General features: G+C 40.9%; 2 protein-coding genes across 2 annotated transcripts in view; both read right to left on the bottom strand.

The window, feature by feature from the left end:
- The window catches only part of LOC144586395 (uncharacterized), a 593,808-nt gene that overhangs the window by 214,365 nt on the left and 353,476 nt on the right, over positions 1 to 25,967 (bottom strand). The window lies entirely within an intron of this gene.
- The window catches only part of KCNK17 (potassium two pore domain channel subfamily K member 17), a 53,619-nt gene that overhangs the window by 15,815 nt on the left and 11,837 nt on the right, over positions 1 to 25,967 (bottom strand). Inside the window, exons 2-4 of the mRNA XM_072991482.2 lie at positions 17,396 to 17,507; positions 3,429 to 3,595; positions 1,330 to 1,498 (exon numbers count right to left, since the gene is read on the bottom strand). Coding sequence (XP_072847583.2) covers positions 1,330 to 1,498; positions 3,429 to 3,595; positions 17,396 to 17,507 — 448 coding nt within the window. The remainder of the gene's footprint in view (positions 1 to 1,329; positions 1,499 to 3,428; positions 3,596 to 17,395; positions 17,508 to 25,967) is intronic.

Below are 25,967 nucleotides of genomic sequence, written 5' to 3'. Positions count from 1 at the left end.
GTTAGAACTGGATATGGAAACAGTGATTGGTTCAAAATTGGGAAAGGAGTACGGCAAGGCTGCTTATTCAACTTATATGCAGAATACATCATGCGAAAGGCTGGACTGGAGGAATCCCAAACCGGAATTAAGATTACCGGAAGAAATATCAACAACCTCCGATATGCAGATGATACCACTCTGATGGCAGAAAGTGAGGAGGAATTAAGGAACCTTGTAATGAGGGTGAAAGAGGAGAGTGCAAAAATGGTCTGAAGCTCAACATCAAAAAAACTAAGATCATGGCCACTGGTTCCACCACCTCCTGGGAAATAGAAGGGGAAGATATGGAGGCAGTGACAGATTTTATTTTCTTGGGCTCCATGATCACTGCAGATGGTGACATCAGCCCCAAATTTAAAAGACACCTGCCTCTTGAGAGGAAAGGAACCTCGATAGCATCTTAAAAAGCAGAGACATCACCTTGCCAACAAAAGTCTGAATAGTCAAAGCTATGGTTTTCCCTGTAGTGATGTACGGAAGTGAGAGCTAGACCATAAAGAAATCTGACCACCAAAGAATTGATGCTTTTGAATTGTGGTGTTGGAGGAGGCTCTTGAGGGTCCCCTGGACTGCAAGGAGAACAAACCTATCCATTCTAAAGGAAATCAAGCCTAAGTGCTCATTGGAAGGACAGATCCTGAAGCTGCGGCTCCAATACTTTGGCCATCTCATGAGAAGTGAAGACTACCTGGAAAAGACCCTGATGTTGGGAAAATGTGGAGGCAAGAGGAGAAGGGGATGACAGAGGACGAGATGGTTGGACAGTGTCATTGAAGTGACCAACATGAAATTAACCCAACTCTAGGAGGCAGTGGAAGACAGGAGGGCCTGGCGTGCTCTGGTCCATGGGGTCACGAAGAGTTGGACATGACTAAATGACTAAACAACAACAACAAATTAAACTACTGTAAAAAACTATATATTAAAGAAAACAAACACAGATCAAGATTAAAAGCAATTTTAATAACATCTTAATAAACATTATAAAATATCTAAATTTCATATATGGAGCCTCCCATAGACCCTCACTTATTGCATAAAAGCCTGGCTGAAGAGGAAGGTCTTTACCTGACAATGGAAGGACAAGAGGCAGGAGGCCAGCATGGTACTCAGGGCAGTGCATTCCAAAGTCTGGGAGCAACTACTGAGAAGACTTCTCTCATGTCCTCACGAAAAGACCTTGGGAAAGTGATGGAACCAAAAGAAGAGCCTTCCCAGAAGATCTTAAAAGTCGAGTACCCTTATATGATCCTTCAAATAGATAATAAATGAATAATAAATACTTACCAATTACATAATCTCCAAAGCCTATTGTGCTAAGAGTAATGAAGGAATAGTAGAATCCTTCTTCATAGGTCCAGCCTTCTATGGCAGTGAACAGCAGAGGAGGTAGCAAAAGAAACAGTAAGAGGCCAGCAACAAGAGCACAGGTCCGTGTCAAGACATTTGCACCTCTCTAAGAAATAAGGGGTGGGGGGGGAAATACAGATAGGTGAATACTAACTCTTGCATCTCTTATGACAGTAAATGCTAGGCCTGGTGACTGCTAAGCTTGCAGGAAAAACAGAATGATTCTATACAGCAGAAATAAATGAATAAACACATGGGGAAAACTTAATGGTCCCAGATCAGAGGTGTACTGGCGAGGGTACTGGACTAGGACATTGACGGATCCTACTTCTGATTAACCCATGAAACTCACTGGGCGACCTTAGGCCAGTCAGTCTCTCTTAGCCTGACCTACCTAAGAGGACTGCTGTTGTTAGAATAAAGTGGGGATCAGAATAGCTATGCATCCTGCCTCAAACTCTTTTTTTGGAAAAGTGGGATATAAATGTAACAATTAAATAAAGCAAGAAAATGTATATTCATAATTCCAAGAGTCCACGGATGGCATTTCAGTTAGTTTTCTATCTGGGGTGTCTACATAGCATCATGTTTCTCAGCATCTGGAGACAGAAGAATCTCAACTTACATTCCCGCCCCCACCAAAAACACAGAAATATAATCTTCATGAATGTGGTAAAACACATAAAAACATGGTTGCATGCTTTTGCTACAAGCACAGAAATTCTGCAAGGAGGTATGCTTCAGATGGTCCTTCTAAACCAGCATTCCCAAACTTGCACTGCAGGCCAACACCATCTGTTGGCTCAAGTTTGGGAAGCCTGGTTCCAGTGGTCAGTACAGCCCACCATCAGGCCATTTTTTTGTTACATAAGCACCTGGCTGCATTGGATATGACCTTTGCTTGTGGTGCATAGGAACATGAACTGCAGAAGTTGATTTACAGAGAGGGTTGGTGGGTAGGTTTTCTGGTGTTATAGAAACCGTCCAAGCCCTTTTAAATCTGTGGCTTTGGCCTTTACTAGTTACCCTGTGACTCATTTATTGAAGATACAATATTCCCATGAAGATCCAATTTCCCATCTCCATGTCAAGTGGGCCCTTCTGGTGTTTATTTTTTTAAAATTTCTTTTAGGCCTCAATCTCCTACTATGGAAAGAAAAATTCCTTTACCAACCTGTGAGCATTTTCTTTTACTAGCCTCATAGTTCAATAGAGTCTTTTCCCATTTTGCATGCCCCAACATTTCATCTGTATTTTGTGGCCATTCAGCATGTGGAAAACACACTGTGCTGTTTTGGGGGGTGCTCTCCCACATGTCAGATGCCCCTCCTCAATAATTTTTCTGTACTACTGAAACCTCGGGGCTTCCCTGAGGCTGCCAATATCTCCCTCTTTTGTATGGAAGATGCTGTTTCAATGATAAGCAAATTAGCATAACTTGTGCAGCTGATTTAAAAAAGGCAAAAGTCACTATTACAGTATTTGTAGTAATAACACATCAGCTGTACTAGCATCCGTTCCTATGCTGGTATATCAGTCCTAGTAATGCACTCACATTCATATAATGTTAATTGTGCGGTAGATGTTTCTTTAAAAAAATCATACAATGTATATAATCTCTGATCTGAAAGCTTAGAAAACCAACAAGATATGAAGGTGTGACTAGAACCCTGTTAGGTGGATTCACTGATGTAACACAATCAACATAAATCTTGGTGGCAAGTTGCTAGAATTTAAGCAGAGTATATGTTTGTTATTGCACACCATGTGATATAACTTGATACACAATAACAAATGTCTTCACTGACTTATTACCTTGTAACAATTTGTGGCTGAAATTTAAACTCATTGAATCTTGAAGCCTTCGAGAATACATTCACTGAATTAGTTTAGCATAAAAATGCAACAGGATTTTGTCCATATTTATTAAAACATGGGGCTAGCTGATGAGCCAGGAACAAATCTAAGTCAAAGCAGACAAATCAGCTTGTGTTCTTGCATTAAGACAATTTACCCATCCTATAATGGATGCTTACCTTCCAGTGGAACTTCTCACTCAGGTGGAAGGCACATTGTTGAACACCAGACAGCATCAGCTGTCCTATTCTGTTCAGGAGGATGACATTTAAGGGGATCCCAAAAAGGGCAAAAAAGATGCAGAGGATTTGTGCAACTTCTGTGGTGGGACTCAAGTTGCCATAGCCTGTAAGCAATATAACAAGAAACGATCATAATTAGGTGGCTGTAATAACCTGAATCTGCCTCCATGTTATCAAAAGAAAGTCAGAAGCTGAGCATACTTGACATATGGTTCACATGGATTTTCTATAACACTTAAGGCACTTATTTGTGACTCTCTCTCCTGTGAGAGAATGTTTGTTTAATGTTTGCCCGTCATGTCAGCTATAAGCTGGAAAACAATACTGATTAAACACTTGGAAGAATTTCCTGATGGTTAAGAACTGTTTACAGCAGAACAGAAAATGTTGGAACATGGTAGATTCTCTTCACCAGAGGTTTTTAAACAACTGTAGCATCTATCTGTCATAGATGCTACAGTTGTAGGCTTCCTACATCAACAAGGAGTTGGACTAGCTCCTTCCAATTTTCTGGTTCATTGGAAGGGGGTCCCATTGAGACTCCACTGAGCAAAAAGCCCCTCCACAGGAGCAGTGAGGGACAATGCCATGAATGAAGCATTATTATTATGCAAGCACTGATTCCCAATTGAAAAAGTTTGACTTAGGCTGGCACAAGGTACTATTAGATGTCACACTGCTCATTCAACGAGCCATTGTGTTAGCAGTTTGACAGAACAGGATCTTAGCCTGGGATTCTATGGTCCACTGAAAGCCAAGATACCAGATTAGCAGACACCAGAAGAAATTCTGGGTGGGGTGGGGTAAGAGAATTAAAAAAAAGGGGGAGGGAAGACAGATTCTTCATATTAAAGGTAACAACGTTATGTTGCTGTTTAGTCATTTAGTCATGTCCGACTCTTCGTGACCCCATGGACCAGAGCACACCAGGGAACTTTATATCTGACTATAAATCTATTAAGTATGGGCATATCATGTATATTAAAACAAACTGTCAATGTGAACTACAACTGAATTATAAACATTATGTACTGGGAATGAAGCACCACTGAAATATTGATAAAACTTACTCTTGAGGAATCAAATTTAGGAATTATGTACAAACATTTCATCAACAATTTACAACCATAATACGTACTACTACTACAATGAAGGGGAGGTGGAAAAACAGGTGCTATTGAACAGAACAATATCAGTAATAATAAAAGCAGCAATTAAAATCTATGAAAACCGTTTGAAATTTAGTAGCTCAAAAAAAGAGCTGGCCTGTGTAGCCTTGAACAAGCTGCATAGTCCCAGGGCACTCCTAAAAGAAGGGAATGGTGAACTACTCAATATTCTCTACTTAGAAATCCATGGAAAGAGTCATTATAAGTCAACACTGAATTGATGGCGCACATACACACACACACACACAACTCCATTTAAATGATATCTACTGCCCTTACCTCATAGCATATATCCCACATTTTATTTTAGACTTCCCACAATTCAACATTTCATCTGAACCTCAAGTGTTGGTTAATTTCGAATATGCTTTGTGAAGACAAAGCCAGCTTTGTAAATAATGGTTTGGAATTGGTATAATTCCACTAGGCATAGGTAAGACTAACCACAGTTTGCGTGGGCTCTAAGATCAGAACAAATTACAGTTCCACATTCTTCCTTCCAGCCATGCCAGAGAGGAGGGGGTTGGAATGGGTCCAAGGCCGTTGCCTAACAGAACTATGGTTGCTACATAACTAATTATGGGAAATGCTGGGACATGCCATCTAAAAATATCTGCAAGACCACAAGTTGTCTACCCCAGGTCTAACTCTACATGTGAACACACCCTTGTCTGTACTGTTCTACAATCATACCTCTTACCATGCCTTTGTTCCACAGAACTGGAAAAGAGGGCAGCAGAATGAGCAACCACAATCTTGTACAGAGAATGGGTTCTACTTTACAGTGTAAACCCTTTTTATTACTTTTATTAAATTACTTTTTTTTCCCATGCACAGTTATTTTTTTTTTAAAAAAAGCTCTTTCTCATTTGTCAGATACTGGATTTTAGCAAGTAGCACATCACCATGGCTTTGTACCTGACAATATATATCTATGCATGTTTATTCAACAAGATAAGCAACATAGTGAATGCCATCATGGCCAAGACATGCCCTGCTGCACAAGGTTGAGTGCCAGTAGCTAGCAGTCTAGATTAGGGATACATTTAATGCAGTGTTACCACCTGCATGTTACATCACACTCTACATTCCACTGTAAACCCATATTAGATTTTACTGATGCCTTCCACTAAAATCCATGTTACCTTTGCTGTTAATTATGGAATGGAAGAGTAACTGGGCCCAATTGTAAAAATCAGTATACAATGTACCTGCCAATGCAGCTGCTTCCTTTCCCCTCTATATCCCACCCCCCCCGATGTTCACTATAACCAGTGAGGGGAAACAGCACTCAACTCTGAAAGAAAACTGTAAGGGGAAAGGGAAGGCCTCCACCTCAGCTTTCAAAGATATCCATAATAATTACCGGCAAGAAGCACTATTTCCGTGAAGAGCAAACTGTTTAGTTCTGTCAGTCCCAAACACTGCCATAATACATTTTCAGAGTTACAATGTGATACCCTATTCTACATTTCTTGGGTTCCTCCATAATAACACTGTATTTGGCATCAGGGTAGCAGACTAATTATTAGTGTGCCTTTAAGTAACTCCTCTAATTTTGGCTTTCCAGAGGCCTCTTCTTTTCATTCTGGACATCATCAAAATTGGAAACACAAATGGTTCATTTCCGCCACCCATTTAAAAATTCTACAAGAATGAGTGAATATTTCTCTGCACCTCACTGCCTGTGGAAAATTTTAAGTGTGGGAGATCTTTATAAAAATTCAGGAGAACATGCAAAAGTGCAATTCTCCACTTATTTCCATTCTATTATGTAATTGGTCCCGTGGCAGGAAAAGAGGCCAGTCAGCTGACTCTGGGCTGGAAGGGGCAGCTGGCAAATGAGGACGTTCAGGTTGGCAGGATGTGGACGGAGCTCTTCATCCAGCTGGTCGGAAGAAAGGTGGAAGGAGAGCAACAGGGAGGGGAGGATTGTGGAAACTCAGAGAAGACTGGGCAGAAGGGAGCCAGGATGGAGGAGGAGGAGGTGACAGTAGAGGAGCAGGAGGAGGATTTGCTTGGAAAGGGGTCTTCCACTATGCCCTTACCGTGGACCCTGAACTGGCATCTTGCCTGTGCTGAGGCCCCTCCACAGCTAGGAAAAAGGCTGGGGTTTCAAGCTCATAACCTCCCAGCCTCTACCAGGTAAGTGCACTCCATGAATCATCTGACCCCAAACACAGAAGCAGTGCACAAAACTCCAGTGTTAAAAGGTTAGGCACAGCGGCCCACTGGTACAAACAGTCCTTGGGGTGGGGGAGAGAGAAAATGAACCATCCAGCATGGACTGCAAGATTCTGGACAGTGCCAGCCCCATTGTAGTCAATGAAGGATTGTCAGAAAGACACAAAAACTTCCAGGTTAGTGAAGAGAAGTAACCAAGGGAGAGTGATGTGAACCCTGTTTTGGAAACAACTACACTTGCAGTAAATCCCACTTTGCACCTTGATTCGATTCCTGAGCCTATGGAAGTCACTGCTGGAGACACTGGTCCCACCACCCTAATCCTGACAGGGAGTGGTGGAGCATGCAGCAATATATGGAGAAGGGGGGGGGGAGAAGAAGGAGAGGAAGACTGTCTTACCCATAGGACAGCTAGCTTTTCTACCTCGTTAACATATAGATCAGGTATGATTCCAGTTTAACATTAAAACTGAAATAACATTAAATGAGTGGCATGGAGTTTTCTGAAAGAACAAAACTCAGAAGGTCAGTGCGACCACACTACAAATAAGGTTTTCTTTGATCAACTTCGTTTATATTGGCACACACATTTGTTAGCATAAGGGGTGAAGATGGCCAGCCCTGTACTAAAAAAACAAATTATGACATCAGCCCACAATACACAAACAGAAGCCATTCTAAAACAGGATTATGTGGGAAAGGGACACAGGCTATTAAAAACAGAATGTTTTAAAAGCAACTTCTGGGTGTAAAGAGATGATGCATAGGGGATGTCCAGAAAATCCCTCAGCACAGATCAGTTTAACCCAATGGCACTTCAAATACCCATTTGATCAGTCAGTCAGACTGGAGATTGCAATGATATGAAATGGCTAGACTTTCCCCTCGTTATCAGATGTTATGAAAACAAGGCAGGGATTTGAAGGTGCAACTGTGGAAAGAGAGTAGTGGAACATATTTATGCAAAACTGATGATCTAGTCTGGAATTCTTTTTTTTTTAAAAAGTTGGTCCTAAATAGATTAGGTAGTTGGCCTCTTTCAAGGTAATAATTTTTTTTTACTTCTGTACTGGTGAAAAGAAGCCTGTTGAAAGCAGAAATGCCATAATTCCTTCTTAAATAGGCCCTGCCAATGGTTATGAAAATACTGAAATATTACTTTAACAAGGTGTTCAGTTCTCTTCTGCCATCAGAGCTTAAAAATGTTACTTTTTTGGAATACAACTCCTAGGATTCCAGCCTGCATAGCCTGCTGGCTCAGGAATTCTGCAAGCTGTAATCCAGAAATCACTGTTTCAAAACTCTGTCTGTCACTATAACCTCAATTGATTTATTTCACAGGATGTTTATTAGCTTCTCTTGTTTTATCATTAATGCTACTTAGTGAGTCATTGCTCTGATAACTCTACACGTATATCCAAATCTAGATATTTAACAGCTACATATCCCTGATACTTATGACTTTATATATCCAACAATTGAAATTTCACGCCCCCAAGAAGGTGTCCCAGGAGAAATAAGGGGTTTTGTGTCTCATTCTTTAAAGATGGGCGGGGAGGGGAAGAAATGCTTCCTGAGACACAGTATGGTAAGAAAGCAGGACTAGGACTTAAGAAACTGAGTTAAAATCCTCTCCCCATCAGCTGGGAAAGGTACTGGGCAAATTTCGGCAAGTCTCAGCCTGAGAGACTTACTGTGGGAATAAAATGGTGCTAGGAAGGAGGCAAGGAAAGAAAGATATAAAGGCTAACAATAGTCATAATTCTTAAAAAGGGAAACCCAGCTTTGCACACTTCCTCAATGAGTCTTTGGAAACATCTGCAGCACTGCTCTGATCCTGGAACTTGAATGCCGGAGAACAACATGCCTAACAACATGCTTGGGACAAGCTGCAGATTCACAGGATCCCAGGCCTCCCTCTGTCTCTGAAACAAAGCCTGGAAAAGTGTGGTTCCTCCCCGCTCCCCTGCTGCCACACCACATGAATCTCTCTCCTCACTTGTGAAATAATGGAACTTCGTATCAGGGAATCAAGGAAAGACGTGTTGCAAGAAGATACTTGGTTAAGAACTGGGCTAAGAAGGAATAGGTAGAAAAGGCAGAGTCTGGAAGCAAAGAGAGGGATGTGAAAGAATAAGGAAGGAAAGGAGGAATACTCATGCATGGTGGCAGGCAAAAAGCCAGCCTGTATGGGATAAAGAACAAGGTGATTATTTCCCTGCCACCTGCCAGAGTACTTGACTGGATGGGTAACCAAATCTGACTTTCCAAGCACTTGCCAAGAGCAATGTCTTTCAACAGTTTTGACAAGCTTATGGTGGAAGATTACATGGTGTGCATACACAAACAGGGCAGGGTACATGGCATACACAGTCCTGTCCTCCAATCGCCTTACTCCAACTTTCTGTCCCCTCACCCCTCATCACAGCATGTCCCACTTGAGTTAGGATTATTCTTCTTCTTTATGACTGGCCTTGGCTTGGATACAAGGGACAAAACAAGATATGTGCATGCTGTTGGCAAAAAAATGTATCAGAAAGGCAATGGAATTGCAGAGTCTGTGGGAGGAGGGCCCAAGCAGTCAAGGTCCACATACTGAACAGATTCTACATTGGGGGGGGGGGAGGGAGTCGAATGGCAGAGAAGCACTGATATTATAGTAAGTATCAATACCATATGAAGTGATAAAAGGGTAAACTTGGAGAAAGGTGTAGTGACTATTTCAAGAAACATATTTGCACAAGAAAACCTGTTTCTTTGCTAAGAGGAAGAGGTCCATTTAAATGGGATTTTACACTCTTTGTTTCCCATAGCCTGTTCTCTCATAAAATGAACTCAAGGTGTTACCTGGTTCTGGGAGAAAAGAATTAAGTATTTACACAGTAGATCTGGAATCTGCAATCGGTCATGATGACCCACTAAGTAAATACTGTATAGCCAAACTATCCCTGTGGAATTTCCCCCCATGGTCATTATTAAAAAGGAACAAATATTTAGTATTCACTTGGTCAGTGCTTTCTTACTTATCTATTACATTGATCCAGTGCACCATGAAAGGGTAAATCCAGCAGTGATTGAATCTATAGAGCAGGGGTGTCCAATGGTATAGATTTACCAGATGAGTGGGATATAAATCAAATAAATAAATAAATAAAATAAATAAACCTTTCACCTTCCCTGGGCCACATTAGAAGATGAAAATTTGGTTTGGGCCGCACATAAATTTGGTTTGGGCTGCATGGGGGGGCAGCCCTAGCCATCCTCCGCAGCCCTGCTCCAAGGGCGCTTACTGGCAGCTGCGATCTCAGACAGCAGAGACTGCCAGCTTTGACTCCAGTGGCTTTATGGGGCCGGGAGGGGGTCCACCTATTGACAGGGACAGCACAATGCAGTCACACAGCCCCCCTCTCCCCTCCCCTCCCGCTCCTTCCTTCCCTCTCCCCCCCCCACCGTTGTGATGTGCCCCGGCTGCATTCCAGCTGCAAGCGCCAGCAGTGTAACTTGAAACTTTGGAATTTATTTAAAAATAAAAAATTGCACTGGGCCACATTACAAGTCGACCTGGGCCACAAGTTGGACAAGCCTGCTACAGAGCATACCAGGTGGAATCTATGACCATTATTGTCTGATGAGACTCAGCTCTCTGCCTATGGCAACTCTGCTGTATGACCTCATGTGACAACATGCAAGCATGGGGTTAAGATTACAAATGGCCAATGGCCACACAGCTGATCTGCTGTTCAGCACCCTGCACTCTCTAGCAGGTGCCCACTTGGAGGCAGCACATGGTGGAGGTGGGGCAGAGAAGCCAAGGAGCTGCCCCTGAGTGGGTGCCTGCCAGAAGGGGCAGGTTGTCAAACTGTGGATCAGCTGCACAACTGTCAGCTGAACTGCCAGGCCAGCAGTTCATGCCCATCTCTAGTTGAGATCCAGCCTTTTCTCCTTCTTTCTTCTATCTTGTTTACTTTTTTACATCTCATTCAAGGTAGATTATTCTCTCAAAAGTGTACACAGTTGTTTGTGCTTCTGCACATTTTTTCTGTGCCTTTCTGATTAGCCTAATGTACTGAATCCTTGAATTCTTTAGCTCAGCAGCCCACATTCTCACTGGTGACTCAACATAGCCATGCAACTTGAAGAATTTTAAGGGGCTTCCACCTTTATTGCTAAAAGCCAGTTCTCTCTTCTTCTACCATCTACATCCCATAATAAGACTCCTGTCTGCAAAGGGGGTGCATCTACTGGTACTTGTGAAAGCATACATAATACCATTGGGTGGTTTAAGCCAGTGGTTCCAAACTTCTTATATCTTATATCTCACCAATCACTTCATTAAAAACAAACAAATTATTGGTCACAGTAGACAGAAACAAAAGGTTGATTTTTTTTTCCTGAGGAAGTTTACAGGTTTGCTGGCAAATTGTTATTCTATTTCTATTTCCATTTTCATTTATAGAATAAAATAATGGTGTGCATTTAGGAAAAACTCAAGAGTATCCCAAGCTACTTGTCAAAAAGAATCAGTGGTAGTAAGGGCCAGCAGAAGATGGTGCATTACCCTTGAAGACATGGGACTGAAGGAGAGTAAATTCTTAGCACTTGTTATGAAATCCCCATGTCCCACCTATACTACTGGTATATGTACCACTGATTGAGAACCTCTGGCTAAAAGCAGTCAATAACCTCTTTGGCCAGAATCCTATCAGTTAGTTACACTGGCACCACAATACTAGGGTTCAGCCCCTTCTCATAGCCTCTCAGCCACGTACCCTTCTATGTCTTGAGATGTGGGAACCCAAGGCAGCAGTAAGGGTTGGCACTCTGTTGAGTTTAACTGGAAACCACTTTTTCAGTCCCAGTTCCCATTCTCTCCCTAGGCTGCCTGTGCCTCCAGGGAGTTTAACTCAAAACGTAGCACTGCCACAAACACACACCTATTTACCAGACTATTGGTAGCACAGCAAGCCCAAGGCACTGTATCCAGCACCCAGATGTCCTCTGCACTCCAAAATCCAATCAACAGCTACAAAGGATTGTGTATATTTTATTGAAAGAAAAAGAAAACGTTACAAAAAAAAATGTGGAAATCCCACTCAGTTACTCAAAATGGGTTTCTGAGTAGAATGGAGCCAAAAATACAGTCAAGAGACAATTCCCAAAGGACGTTCACACTTTGAAAATTAAAAAAAGTCTCTCTAGCCTATAACACTAAGCAGAAAGCAAGCTACTGTGGACGAGGTCGACTTGTGACTCAAGTGGAGGCAGAGGGTCTGTTCCTCCAAGTCTCAGAGAAACTGTCCCTGCAGACTTTACTTTATACACCTTAAGGGCCAGTTTGGATGGCATGCATCCAGTAACAATTACTTTTGATCCCTGATAATCCCTTTCATCTATTATCAAGACAACGGGCATCTTCCTAAATAAACTGGCAGAATGGCTCTCCTTCTCAGGTTCTAATCTCTATCCCCTGAGGCACAGAAGGGAACTTCTTTGCAATGCTGGACATCCATTAGATAAAATCCTTTGAAATGTGGAGAAACATAAAAGCATGAACCCTTTGTAGTATTTATGATATAAGATAACACAAGAGCAATAGCTCCTTCTCTGGAATAGTTTTAGAAGAGGCAGCTGTGTTAGACTGTGCTAGCATATCAGGCAAAAACAAATTTAAAATTAAAAAAAATAAAGAAGACAAAGATGTTGTGGCACCTCAAAGACTCACTGCTATATTTTAATGTTATTAACATTATCTATCAGCTCACATTAAAATATAGAAGGTTTTTATTTTTTCGAGAATACATTTTTATTTTTTGTTTGTTTTTGCCTGATATTCTCTGGAATAGTTTCTCAGCAAAAGACATTGAAATGTGTAGATGGGGAAGGCAGAAGTGAGAAATATCAGCTGCCTTCCATTTGGTTCTCGACATTTGCCTCAGTTCCTATTAACCACCAGTAAAATTCGTATTTTCCATACAACGTTTTCCCCCAAATATCCAATTTCCTCACAATTGGTGCAAGTGCAGTAGGATGAATTGTAGCAGCAAATTGCGGCTAGTTAACCAGTCGCCACTTGTATCCTTTGTTGGACACCAGCTCTGTGACTGGCACAAGACAAGGCACAGAAGCAGCAACTTAAGTACTAGTGGCAATTAGGAGCTACAATTTGCTCCATTGCACTTAACACCAGTACAACTAGCTGACAGAATTCAACTACACTTAAGTAATACTGGAAATACAATATGTGCCTACCTTTAAGGGATATTTATAGAGGAAATGCAATGAGCTGTTCTAAGTTACATGAACAAGAGCTCTCTATATCATCTTTGTACTAGCTATAGGCCTATAAAACACCATAGAGCACATGCACATATCACATCATCGACAGTACATTGTGTGTTGGCTCTTTTTCTGAACATACTGTATTGTTATAAGAACAAATAAAACTTTACCTCCTATCATTCCTGCCAGCATGGCATACGCTAAGCAAACTGCAAAGAGAAGCAATAGCTCAGAGATATCCTTAGTCTTGGCTCGGTCTCTTTATGCACTCTTTCTCTCTCCACCCCTTCCTTTGCCCCCCCCCCACCCGGCAACATGAAGGGAAAATGTGTTGAGAAGGAGAATAAACTGCCAGACTATTAATCTCCTGATAGTAGAAGAGCTGCATTCAGCTGTATATTTCCAAAGATTTCTGAACTCCGAAAGGAAGTTTGAAGGTTTCTCCACAAAAGGCTCAGATAGAGTCAACCCATTCTCCATCAATATACACTTATATCTATTTGTACCCAAATTAGTAGGCAGCTCAGCATTGGATGGATTACTGTGAGGTTTGCTCATGGAGCCCATTTGCTGTACTTCGTTGGAAAGTATCATATGATGAATGTGGCAAGGTAAACTTCCAGAAAATTGCACCTAGGCAGGACCTCAGGTTTTCTGGTATTTAAAAAAAAGCATTGCATTTAAGAATTGAAATACATCCTCCCCACCCCAATCTGAAATGGAAAATGGAAAACCCTGAAGCACCATTAGTTTTAGCCTTATTTTAAGTTCAGCATAGGAAGCACTGGGAGCAGCGTTTTATACACCTATGTCAATTTTCTATTTCTTCAGAAAGGAATACTCATGGTAAAAAGGACATAATTAGGTGATGAAGATGATGAGGCACCTGATTCTTTCAATAGCATTTACCCTGCATTGCCATCTAGTGTCAAGTAACAAAATCAGATGAATACAGTAGACATAACAGAAAGTCATGGTTCAAGCTCCAACCTGTTTGCATACCAATGTTGGTTTTTTTTATTATAAATAAAGCACAAACATCCCTGAATGCAGGAATACATCCTATAGAATATTTTAAAGAGTGGTTGTAGAAAGCCATGGGAAGGAATGAAACATTATCCTTCTTTTAACCCTTCCCCTTCACTCCTCTCATATTTTCATTCATAGCTCAAACTGAAGGATAAAGAAACAATACTGTAAATCACCTTTTTAAAGGAGATGCTGTTACATTCATTATTCTTGTTGATATGTCCCATCAAATTAGGACCAACTTATAAAGATGCTAATAGGGCTGTAAAGGTAAGTGAGATATTTAAAGAGTGGCTTTATCAGTTCTACTCTGCCAAACAGTTTCCATGACTAAGTGGAGATTCAAACCCAGGCCTCCTGAGTTGTAGTCATCACTCTGTCCACTACACTTGACTGGTTGGCATTACATTCATTACTTTCTGTAAAATATACGTACAGTCAAATAATGCCCTCTAGTATTATCATTCTGCACAAAGCAATGCCACAATGCAAAGAGTACATCTATATTCAAGACTCACATCTGAGTTACACTGACAGTTGCCAATGAAGTGAGTGCTACTCATGTAGTTGTTAACTGGACTGAGATCCTTGGATCCATGAAACATTTCGGAGAACCCCTGTCACAAGCTGGCTAGCAAGTTCTCAGAGTTGTGGTGGCAAGTTATGTCCACATTGACAAAACAATTCCATTTAATATCATTTCTGCTGCTGCACTGCGTGGAGTCTTGCCAGGGCAAGTGTCAAGGGTGGCACCATCAAGCACAAACGGTGTTTATTCGTTCTGTTTACATTTTCAAATCTCTATCAGGCAGTTTCAAAGCCATCTTGTCAATTTCAGAATCAAACCAGTTCCATTTCAATATCACACACCTGCAGAATCTCAGGTGTAGAATGAGGTGGTACTGCCATCTTGTGACTCTTCTGCAAACTATCAAGAGCACAAGCAAGACTTTTACATCAGCAGCTTCTCCTACCTTTTGTATACATACTCTGCGTGGCTGTCTATATTTTCAGAGCTTGGAAAAGGTGATTTTTGGATTTCAGTGTCCTGAAGAACACCACCAGCATGATCATTGGCTATGCTGGTTGGGGAAATCTGGAAGTTGTAGTTCAAGTAACTTTTCCAAGCTCTGCATATTTCTGAGTCTGAAGACAGCTGCAAAGGTTCACACCTAATTACACTGGAAAAAGTCACTTTAATGGAAGCAATGTCCCTTCATGACATTTCTGCTGGGTCATTGCTCCAGCTGAGTTCCAAAAAGTAGAATCCCTAAAGCTGGACTAAAAGGTCCAGCCTGGGCATGGATCAGGGTCAAGCTGGAGTACATCTCCCCATGTGTTGTATGATTGCAGGGAAACAGATCACACCAGACCATTCCACAAGTGGTCCAAATTGCAACCTGTTTCGCTGAGTGATCACACCCTGAGCTACGCCACAGTTTCCCTTGGTGGCCCAGCACATGATAAAGAGGAAGCTAGCAACCGGATGTGCACATAGGCTGGAGAATATTATGTGCTCTAGCTTTGGAGAAGAGAGAGGCCATCTTGGGCTCATGGGATCTTGTTGGATTGCTACTCCCACCATCTCTTGCAGCTGACTGCTTTGGACAGAGCTGATGGAAGACATAATACAACACCATCTGGGGATCACACACTGCTGTGCTGTGCTTACACTATGCTGCTGTTATACTAGGCTTCCTTTCTTTATAGTCCACATGCCCAGATTTAAAATAGGAGTGATGTGCTCAAGATCACATGAGAAAGACTGCTATGAAGTCAAGTGGTGTTTTCCCATAAACCAAACAGGGTTGTTTTTTTCTATAGGTCAACAGGGCATTTACGATCCTAGTGCATGGTCATTAGTGAATCACAACATCTGAGTTTGGTTTGAGTGTGCATGTGCATATATTTACATCTAAAAAGGGAAGGAAAATAAAACATGAAAGGAGACTACTGTCATGCAGTTATACATCACCACCCCAGGCAATCATTTCAGTAAGTGACTAGCCCTCTGTGACCCACATTAAGGCTATTAAAACAGTATTTACAAAAACAACAGGCGAGGGAAAGAACGTCAGCGAGAACAGTTGAGAACCAAGGCCTGCAGCATTTTAGTAATAAATAGAGATGGTTAGTTTATTTATGGCATCTACATTCCACCCCACTGCTATTAAAAAGACTCCTTAGGGCCACTAAAAATATACAAAGACTGTCTATAAGATGTCCTATAACATGCAAATTGATAAAGGTATTTGAAAAAGCACAGCTATACAACCAGGAGGACTAAAAATCTCAAGAAAATAAAGGAAAATGAAAACTGAAAAAATGAATTAAAATACTCCAAAGATTTCCACAGATCTTCCATAAACAAGCCATGAGGGGCTGTCAAGGCATTATTATATGGATATATCATTGCCACAAACCTACTATGGATTAATACAGCACATTTTTAGAAGGTATAGTGACCTCAAGTATGAGAATGCCTTAAGCCAGAAGTCAGAGATAAAAAGGTTTTCTGCCTCTTGTGGTAACATAGTTTAACCTCAGACAACACTGATATCCAATGGTAAACTAGTACATAGATGGACATTAGAATAAAAAATAAGAAACAATGTCAGCAAGCAATTCATTAATGCGAGTTTGGATCATAATGCTTCTGTTATCCGTTCTGTCTGCCCCTCAAAAATCTACAGAATTATCATGTCCTTTAATTTTATCTGGTCCCCTTCCTTCTATCAGGTTAGAATAATGAGATAGCTGAGGATCTATTTCTACCACAAAGGTACTATGGATTAATAAAGTAAAGTTTGTTAAATTTCCCTTCCTTCTTCAAACGCCTTATAGTAATGTGCCTCACAGTTTGGGAAACTAGATACTCACGTAGTTTCATCCCATCCCCTGACATCAGGATCTACTGTGGAATCCATGTATCCCCTCTCTTTAAAATTTCCTGCACTTGATGTGGCAAATGTCAGCAATATAATAACAACAACAACAACAACAATAATTAATAATTAATAATAATTAATAATAATTAATAATATCTGGAAGAAATACACATGGCATTGAAGCAAACAATGGGATACATCATCCACAGAACATGGAGTAAAAGGTGGGAATCATTCTGCAGCATTTATAAAAAAAACTTCTTCACATTTTGTTTACAGATAAAATTTATGCCAACATTAAGTCCTTGTGCTTCCTCCTTCTTTCTACAAGGGAATGACACAGAATAACTCCTACCAATTGTTGTTACTGCAGAAACAGAGAAGAAGAAAGAGCCAACAAAGTCCCATCTGCCAAGAGTTGTATTTCCTTTAACGTATAGTCCACTCTTGTAGGCCTGGATGATGCCCTGCAAAAAGAGCAGAGGAGATGAGGAAGAATAAGGGTGAAAATTTCTGTCTGCAGGATAGCTAAGATCCAGAACCTAGTACACACTTTCCTAATGAGTAACTATGTTACTGAACATGCCAACATCTGCTTCTGAAGAACCAGGGTTACGTGTTTAGTGGCATGACAACACGCAATTGCTGTTCCCAGCAAGAATAGATGTATTGAATCAATGAGATCTAGGTAAGTGTTAACTTTTTATTCAGCAATTGACTCAAAGGGACTACTCTAGTTGATACTAGCAATTAGATTAACACCTACAACTTTACGTTCTTTAAATATTGAACACAAGTCAAGCTATGAGTGTTGTAGTGATTAATAGAAGTAGCAGCAGCTTTAAATGAGAATGCATCAACTGAGCTTCGATGGGATGGAGAAAAGAACTGTAAAACAATACCGTAAAATATCAGTCCCTAAATACAAAATTCATGGGGATTAAAATGATTCATTCGCTAGTTTACACCATCCCACAGTTTAAAAGAGCAATTTAAACATCCAGAAAAATAAAAATATACCCACCTGGCTCCTAGACAAATATAGTATTGAACCCACACCACTATCTTAAGGATTGGGGTGCTGCCAAAAGCACCAAAAAGGTTTCTCTTTTCATAAGGCACATATTTTACTAAATGAACTCAAACCAGAGTCTCATCCAGTAATCTCAATGCACAGTCATGATGATGTAGGAAGACAAGATACTCCTAAGGTAGTTGAGGTTTAAGCGATTTCTAACAGGACTATGCAACCTGTGGTTCCCCGAATGTTGTGGGACTCCATTTGCCATCACTCCTAGCCAGTGGTAAAGGATTACAGGAGTGATAATTTATTAACATCTGGGAGGCACACGTTCCCTATTCTAAACTCAGAATTTCCAATGTAATATTTACAAACCATGTTAACAAAACATGCTCATTGAAAACTGTAACTGCTAGTCATAGGTAAAGGTAAAGGTTCCCCGTGACATTTTTAGTCCAGTCATGTCCGACTATAGGGGGCGGTGCTCATCCCGCTTTTCAAGCCATAGAGCCAGCGTCTGTCCGAAGACAGTTTCCGTTGTCACGTGGCCAGCATGACTAGGGAACGCCGTTTTACCTTCCCACCAAGATGGTACCTATTTATCTACTCGCATTTACATGCTTTCGAACTGCTAGGTTGGCAAGGAGCTGGGACAAAGCGACAGGAACTCACACCGTTGTGTGGATTCAATCTTATGACTGCTGGTCTTCTGACCCTGCAGCACAGGCTTCTGTGGTTTAGCCCACAGCGCCACCATGTCCCTCCAACTAGTCATACATAAGGATAAAATATTTCTCTCATTTTGTGAAAGTAAGCTGTATGCTTTCCTTCTCCCTTCTGCATTCGCTCACATTTCAGGATAATGAAAAGGCCAAGTTAAGACACAAAGTTAAGATATTTGGGATAATCATTTTCTCTTAATATAACTTACTTTACGGGGCTTTTTTAAGGATACAGTAGGATGGGGTTGGGAAAGAACTAAGTATACTGCATCTTGAACTCTTTGGAGGAATGGTGGATTATAACTGCATGGCACTGCAGCTATGTTATTGTGCAGGAGAACAAATCAACATTCTACAAGGCAATTTAAAAACAGGGGCAGCACAGTCAAAAGAATTATAAGCTTTTCATGGGATAGGGTCAACTGAATGCTGAAACATCAATGATAGTAGTCAGGATGCTCTACAGGATACCCTCTTCTGCTCACTACCATTCACACTTGTTGAAAACAGCCCTGACAATTTTGTTGTGTTTGCGTGAGAAGTGGTTAAATGATGAAAAATCACTTGTGTTCTAGAACAGGGGTCTCCAAACTTTTCAGTGGGAGGGCCACATCCTATATGCTCCACATTTTTGAGGGCTGAAGGAAGACACATACGCACAGCCCTGCACGCACACATGCACTCTCGCCCACTCGCCCGCTGGGCCACATAAAAAGGCAAGGCGAGCTGGATGTGGCCTATGGGCCATAGTTTGGAGACCCCTGTTCTTGAACTTTGGCTTGCTTTTTGTCTCTTAGTGAATAGTAGTGAGCACAAGAGGGTGTATTGTAGACTATCTTGACTGTTACCATTGGTGTTGTTAACATTCAGGCCTTTTTCCTGCTGGCAACATGGACATGATATCGTCCAGTAATATTTGGCCATGTCCTGGCATTTAGAATTGTGGATACAGAAGTACAGATTCATAAACCAGAGCTTTTATTTTATTTTGTTAAAATTGATTATATTAAATGAACATGGTGATTTTAGGGTACCCAGGGGCTTCTCTCATGTCAAATGTCCTCCTAGTGAGGACAGAAATGATGGGAAGTGAGCATGGCATGAAACAGAAGAAATGTGTAACAATTCCTCCATGGTTTTGTCCCTTTCATGGAAAGAAGCCATAATGGGGTGCCCCACTCAACACAGGGACAAGAAAGGAACCACACAAGGTTTTCTTCTCTAATCATATTTCCTTTCAAAGCCAGCTTCATCCAAACTGCTTCCCCACACTGCCATGAATTTTCTACCTGGCTGCTGTTTTCCAGGACTTTCTTTTCACACAGCTTCCTGTCTTTTAATTACAAATTCTTGAGATGAGGGCTTACAGCAACATATATGGAAATCTCACATATGTTGCAGTAGTCTTCAAAATGGGGTGAAGGGAATGAGTTATATTTATTATTTTATTATATAAATTGACATCCTGCCTTTCAATGTAGAACAATGCCAAAGTTCCAACATAATTTTGTCATGGAGAAATGAGATATTATAGGACTGTTCCCCTCACTACACACAATTAACTTTTGCCAAATAACCCGGGAATGAGAAAGACTGAATTTTCACATGGGTCTCTCAGTCAGTTAAATCTAAGGAGTTGTGCTGCTTGTTAACTTGAACCAGTCAATGGGGCTTCAGATTTCAAAATGACAGGTCAGATGTTAATTTCCAGAAGAGACAAGAGAAAGGAAAAGGGGGACTCTGTAAGCCTTATTCAGCCATTATAAAGGTGTAGACCCAACTCACAAGCTATAACTCAGATTTTCCAAGGTTTTTGTTCACAAGTGGGACCTTTACACAAGCAGGAACCTCTCATCTCCAGACATGTTAATCCTTGCATGAGCAAAATGATGAGAGGTGGGGACAGCTTCTCCCTTGCAATCACGCTGATGATCCAAAATGACAGAGCAACTGAGCAGGGCTGTAATTATCATTAATTATTAGGACAGTTAAATCTATTTGTTGCTTGCAAGGAAAGGACTAGATGTCCTAAAGAAGAGGTGTGTGACAACTTTGTTCTTGCAATGAGATTATTGTACGTCATTTCATCTTTCTTTTGGGGCATCTGGAGGTCAGGTTTAATTTATAATCCACAAATAACATGTATCAATGTATCAATAACAATGTGGGTTTTCTGCTCATTGTATCCATGACTTCCTCCCCTGAGATGGGAAAAGTTACTTTTGTAGACTGATGCTGTCAGAATACACCATCCAGTGTATCAACACATTATATTTTCCTATGAGTAGAAAAGCTGGGAGACAGTACAGTGGTGCCCCGCATACGAGAAAACATCGCTAAACGGGATGCAAAATGCCATTGGAATGCATTAAACTTAGTTTAATGCATTCCAATGGCTTCTATACTCACCGTTAAGCGAAGTTTCCTCATAGCGCTGCCATTTTCGCGCCCTCGGTAAGCGAGGGCAGGGCGCGAAAATGGTTGTGGCGGCCATTTTGAGTCATCCGGCGGCCATTTTGGAGCCGCTCAACAGCTGATTTCCCGGCGTCGCAATGCAAAGATCGGTAAGTGAAACGCTTACCAATCTTCGCAATGCGAGTTTTGGCCATAGAGGTCATCGGTAAGCAATCGCATTAGCGATCTCAAAAAAGAGATCGCTATGCTATTTCGTCGTTATACGGTGTGCTCGTTAAGTGAGGCACCACTGTATTTAGAATTCTCAGGAGACAAATGATGAAAAGGCTAAGTTGAAAAAGCTGCTTCCCTGACAGTCTCCTGTGTAGCTTTTAATTAAAATCAGGGAATTTGGATATCATGCAACACTGAATTTGTTCCATAGATTTTGGAGTGCAAAACTGACAATTGTAACTCAAAGAGGTAAGAGTATTAGAACCTTTCTCCCTTCCTTCTCAAAAATTAGGAACCTACTTAAATTTTATTAAGCAAATTATTTCTTTATTTCCATGACCCATATACCCTGACAATAATCCTACATAGGTAAAAGCATATAAGCAGTGGCTGAAATTCTAAGTCACAACTAGAATAGGTTCAACGAATCAGTGCGGATTTGGTGAGTGAACTCCTCCATAAGATCCATAGAAACAATGGACCTACTCCAGTTGCAACTTACTATGCTAATGAGCAGGATTCCAGTCATTGTAATTTTGGAACTCCAAATCATGCCTGCTCTACCCTTGTATCCTGACTGTGACTCCCCTGCTTTGTTTGACTATGCCTCTTGGAATCTCTCTGCTTCCTTGCTGTAGCAGCTGGTCTGGCTTGACTCTGGATTAATGTAGCACATTGGTTTCAGATTGATTCCTCTCATTAGTTTTACTTGCCTCCTGTTATGGCTTCCGTTTGCTGACCTCTGCTTGGCCTCTTAATGCTGCTTCTAGGCCCCATGGGGAGGCCATCTGATTTTCCCAGGCTTCTGGCTTCAGCCATTGGGTCCCTCTGCGCTGCTAGCTTTCCAGCTGGGCTCTGGGAGGTCACATCGCTGTTTGCGCAGGTGCATGAGCATGCATGCAGGCACAAACAATGTTTGCGGGGCTGAGTGAGTGCGGGGGTGGGGTGGGAGGTCTGTCTTGGCGGCCCAGTTGGGCTTAAGCCACAGACCGGCAATGGGCCGCGGACCAGGGGTTGATGACCTCTGCCTTATACAATAGCTTTCTTATCCCCCTCCATGCCCTGCAGGTGCTTCAATTCCTTTTAGCCTGCATGATCATTCCACTCCAGAAACAAATTTAGAAATTTACAGATGCTGATTTGTATAATCTTATTCCAGGCATCGATATGCTCTGACAGTATCTTCTGAGCTGGGCAGTGTTTATGATCTTCCTGAATACTTACTAGCTGTACCTTGCTTTTATGATAACAACATGACATTACAGTACACACACAGGATGTGTGGCAATACATTTCCCATTCAGGGAATCAAAAAAAAAGAGGACACATAATCTGTGGGTCTGCATAGTGAGGTTGTCCACTCATTTGCATTGTAGTTCCGAGAAAGAAAGAAAGAAAATAACTTCCTAGCCCTAATACAAACCAAGGATTCATAAAATATTATCGCAGTATCAGATTGTGTGGGTTGAAAAGCACACACAAACAGGCATTGTAAACCAGGGCCAATTTAGGCATGTATATGTCACATATATGTAATCCCTTCTCCTACTATTTTAAAGCAAAAGGATAACTATTGAGGACAGTATTTATCTTCAGCTTAAAATGGAGCAATTGACTACACTAATCTTGTCAGGTCTCTCAGCAGGTTTTAATAGTGTGGATCCTTCCGTTTTATTATAGTGTCTTCTCTTTTAGTATTTGTGGTTTCAGGTTTACTCTCAGTTTTTCCAGTCCAAAGAGTCTCAGAGGATGGTGCCTGGGTTCCACAGACTATAGAGGAAACCTGGAAACACTGGCTAGAATCCTATTGGGATTCACACAAGATTTGTGTCAATTGACACTCCTAATTGTGACTCACTGACTGGGGAGCATTTTCTGTGGGCACATCACAGGCAAACAAACAAGACACACACTTGCCAATCAGCCACAGAAGTTATGCAAATCACGCATGAACACCAACAGGATTCTGCCTAGTGTATTAAAGACAATGTTACATGTACTGTTTTTTTTTTCAAGGGGTAAGGGAGAAACCATAATGCAATTTTTACAAAGTAACACAATGAGCAAAATCCTGTTGGTGTTAAATTTACATTGGCATAACCTGGATAGGTCACTGGAAATATTTAATTCAAACTAATGGAAAGTTTCCTATTCCTCTTTCAGGTTCTAAGCCTCCTTAGAGCTGCTTTTTGTGCTGGATAAGCCTTTGGGAATCTCTGAATGGGCAAGTGGAGCTTAATACTAAACAAACAACAACAAAACCTCCACAAAAACAAACCAATCTGTAAAGTGTAAAGGTAAGAATGCCTCCTCATTCATATTCTTTCCAACAAACCTTTACATCTTAGAAACAGCGATGTTTGGGGAATTTCTCTTATTTCTGAGTTGTTTTGACCCATTTTGTGTAAATTCCAATTGATTTATTGTTGCCATCTTTGGGGAGTTGTTGTTCTTATGTGTTACTAGTTTATGATGTTTGTTATTTTGTTATTGTTATTTTTATCTTAAGCATTATTTCAGGTTTAATACTGTCTTCAATGTTTTTTTTCTGCAAGCCATTCAGAGGACTGGGTTGCACTAGATGGGCAGGATACAAATTCAATGAATAAAGTTAATTAACTAATTAATTAATTAATTTCTATATCAACCTGACACAGAAGCTCTTTGAATTATTATTAGACAGAAAATCATAAATACAGGACAAAGTGGCAGTTATGTGTTGTGTAGTTTAACCATGGGATTCACCGCGGATTTCTTCTACACCAAGTTTTATCACATAGAAAAATTGTTCTGTTAAAACTTTTTCCCTAAACATAACACTTCTGAAATCTATTTTAAATATATATCTATATATCTATGAAAAGATATGATGCAAAATTTGTAATGGGCGAACACAATGTTTTGCTTTCCTTTGTAGCATCTTCTGGTTTCGGGAACTACATACACATTCTGATATAATTTATTTATCATGTTAAAGTTCATGTGATAAATATCTGGCTCAATTACAGGATGCTTGTTTTCAGAAGTCATTTCTGATAACAATTTCCTTCCATCTGTAATACAACACTAAATCCACCTGTGACTGTAATAGGCATCTACTTGAAAAACTAGCTACCTTGGTATAGTATAAACTGGTTTTGGCACATATAAATTCACCTTAAAAATATGTAGCAACCTCTTTCTCTGTTCGCACGTGGTGACTCTTATTTCTGTTAATACTTTAATTTTCTAAATGCTACAGTTCAATGTACTGAACAATGTATTGAACAAGGAGAAAACCTCATTGACCTCAGAGACATTTACTTCTGTGAATGGAAGTGCACCTGAATTACACCTGAAACCAAAGTTTAATAGGAACACTTAGAACTGAGTGCCAGTTGAAGAGGGGGTGTTGGTGGAGAAGGATTAAATGAGATGATGGTAGCTGTTTTGAAGTAATTTGAACCTTGCACTTTCCAAATGAAATTTCTTATTTCTTTACTTTATTGACCCAGATAAGAAATAATTAATACAGTAGAGGGGAATATTAATCTTCAAATGATTTTTCAGGTACATAGGTAAAAGATTATCTGCCCTAATTGGCTCCTTATCAGAGAAACTGTAACTCTAAAAGCCTTCTCTCCCACACTGATAGTGGGGGAGAGGAATCAGACTTGCAAGACCACACAAACAAGGTTCAAAACATCCTTGAACTTTAAAAGCTGAAGATGTGAAAGTACATGCAACACACTTAGAAAACACAGATCCTTGCATTTTTTTTCTTTTTCCTAATTTAAATCCACTGTCATATGTAAGCTATTTTTGCAGCTGAAAATGCAATGAGGTTGGATAGTGTGAACTGGATAGAAGCAGTCATGTTTCTATTCTATTCAAAGCTTCCGACAGGCAACAATCACTTGCATAATTCCTTCAGTTACAGGTTGTGCTCCTAGCATATAACAGTGAGCCCTCTCCCTCCTCGAAAGAGAAATTAAACACAACACACAGAATTTGGAAAGTAAAAGGTTTCCAACTTTATTAATTACTTATACTATAGCCCTTGGACCATGTGGGGCAAGAATATAGAACATCAGGCAGCACATTTGCCAACCTGATGAACAATTCCTCTAGCATGCTTTCTAGGAATACCACCATAACAGGAATTGGGACATCACATGGACACAAGCCCATTCCATGTCTTGGTCCCCACATGGGCATAGAGACTAGACTTCCAGCAGCTTAGCTAGCCATGGCCATGCCCCACTTGCTAGAACTGCAGTGATAGATCATACAATAGGGGCTGAGCACTCTGATCCTGTTCCCACATTCGGGATCCTGCCTAGCATGGCTAGAATTCTGGATTAGGGTGGATGGTCCACGCTGGAGCTCTTGCCCTCCAATTGGTCCACAACTTGAAAAATCCAGTCAGGGCAGGAACAGTGCAAGCCTTGAAAAGCAAACAAACCTCCCCTTTCACCTCCTCTTTACAGAGCCAAGTGCTGCTTCTGCATCCATATCATGTCCTGTCACAGTAGGTCCCCTCTCTGCTCCTCCTTCCTTCCCTTACACCATCTCTG

The sequence above is a fragment of the Pogona vitticeps genome, chromosome 1 (genome assembly GCF_051106095.1).
Source record: "Pogona vitticeps strain Pit_001003342236 chromosome 1, PviZW2.1, whole genome shotgun sequence".
Taxonomy (NCBI): Eukaryota; Metazoa; Chordata; class Lepidosauria; order Squamata; family Agamidae; genus Pogona; species Pogona vitticeps.
This window is presented reverse-complemented; position numbering and strand designations above follow the sequence as displayed.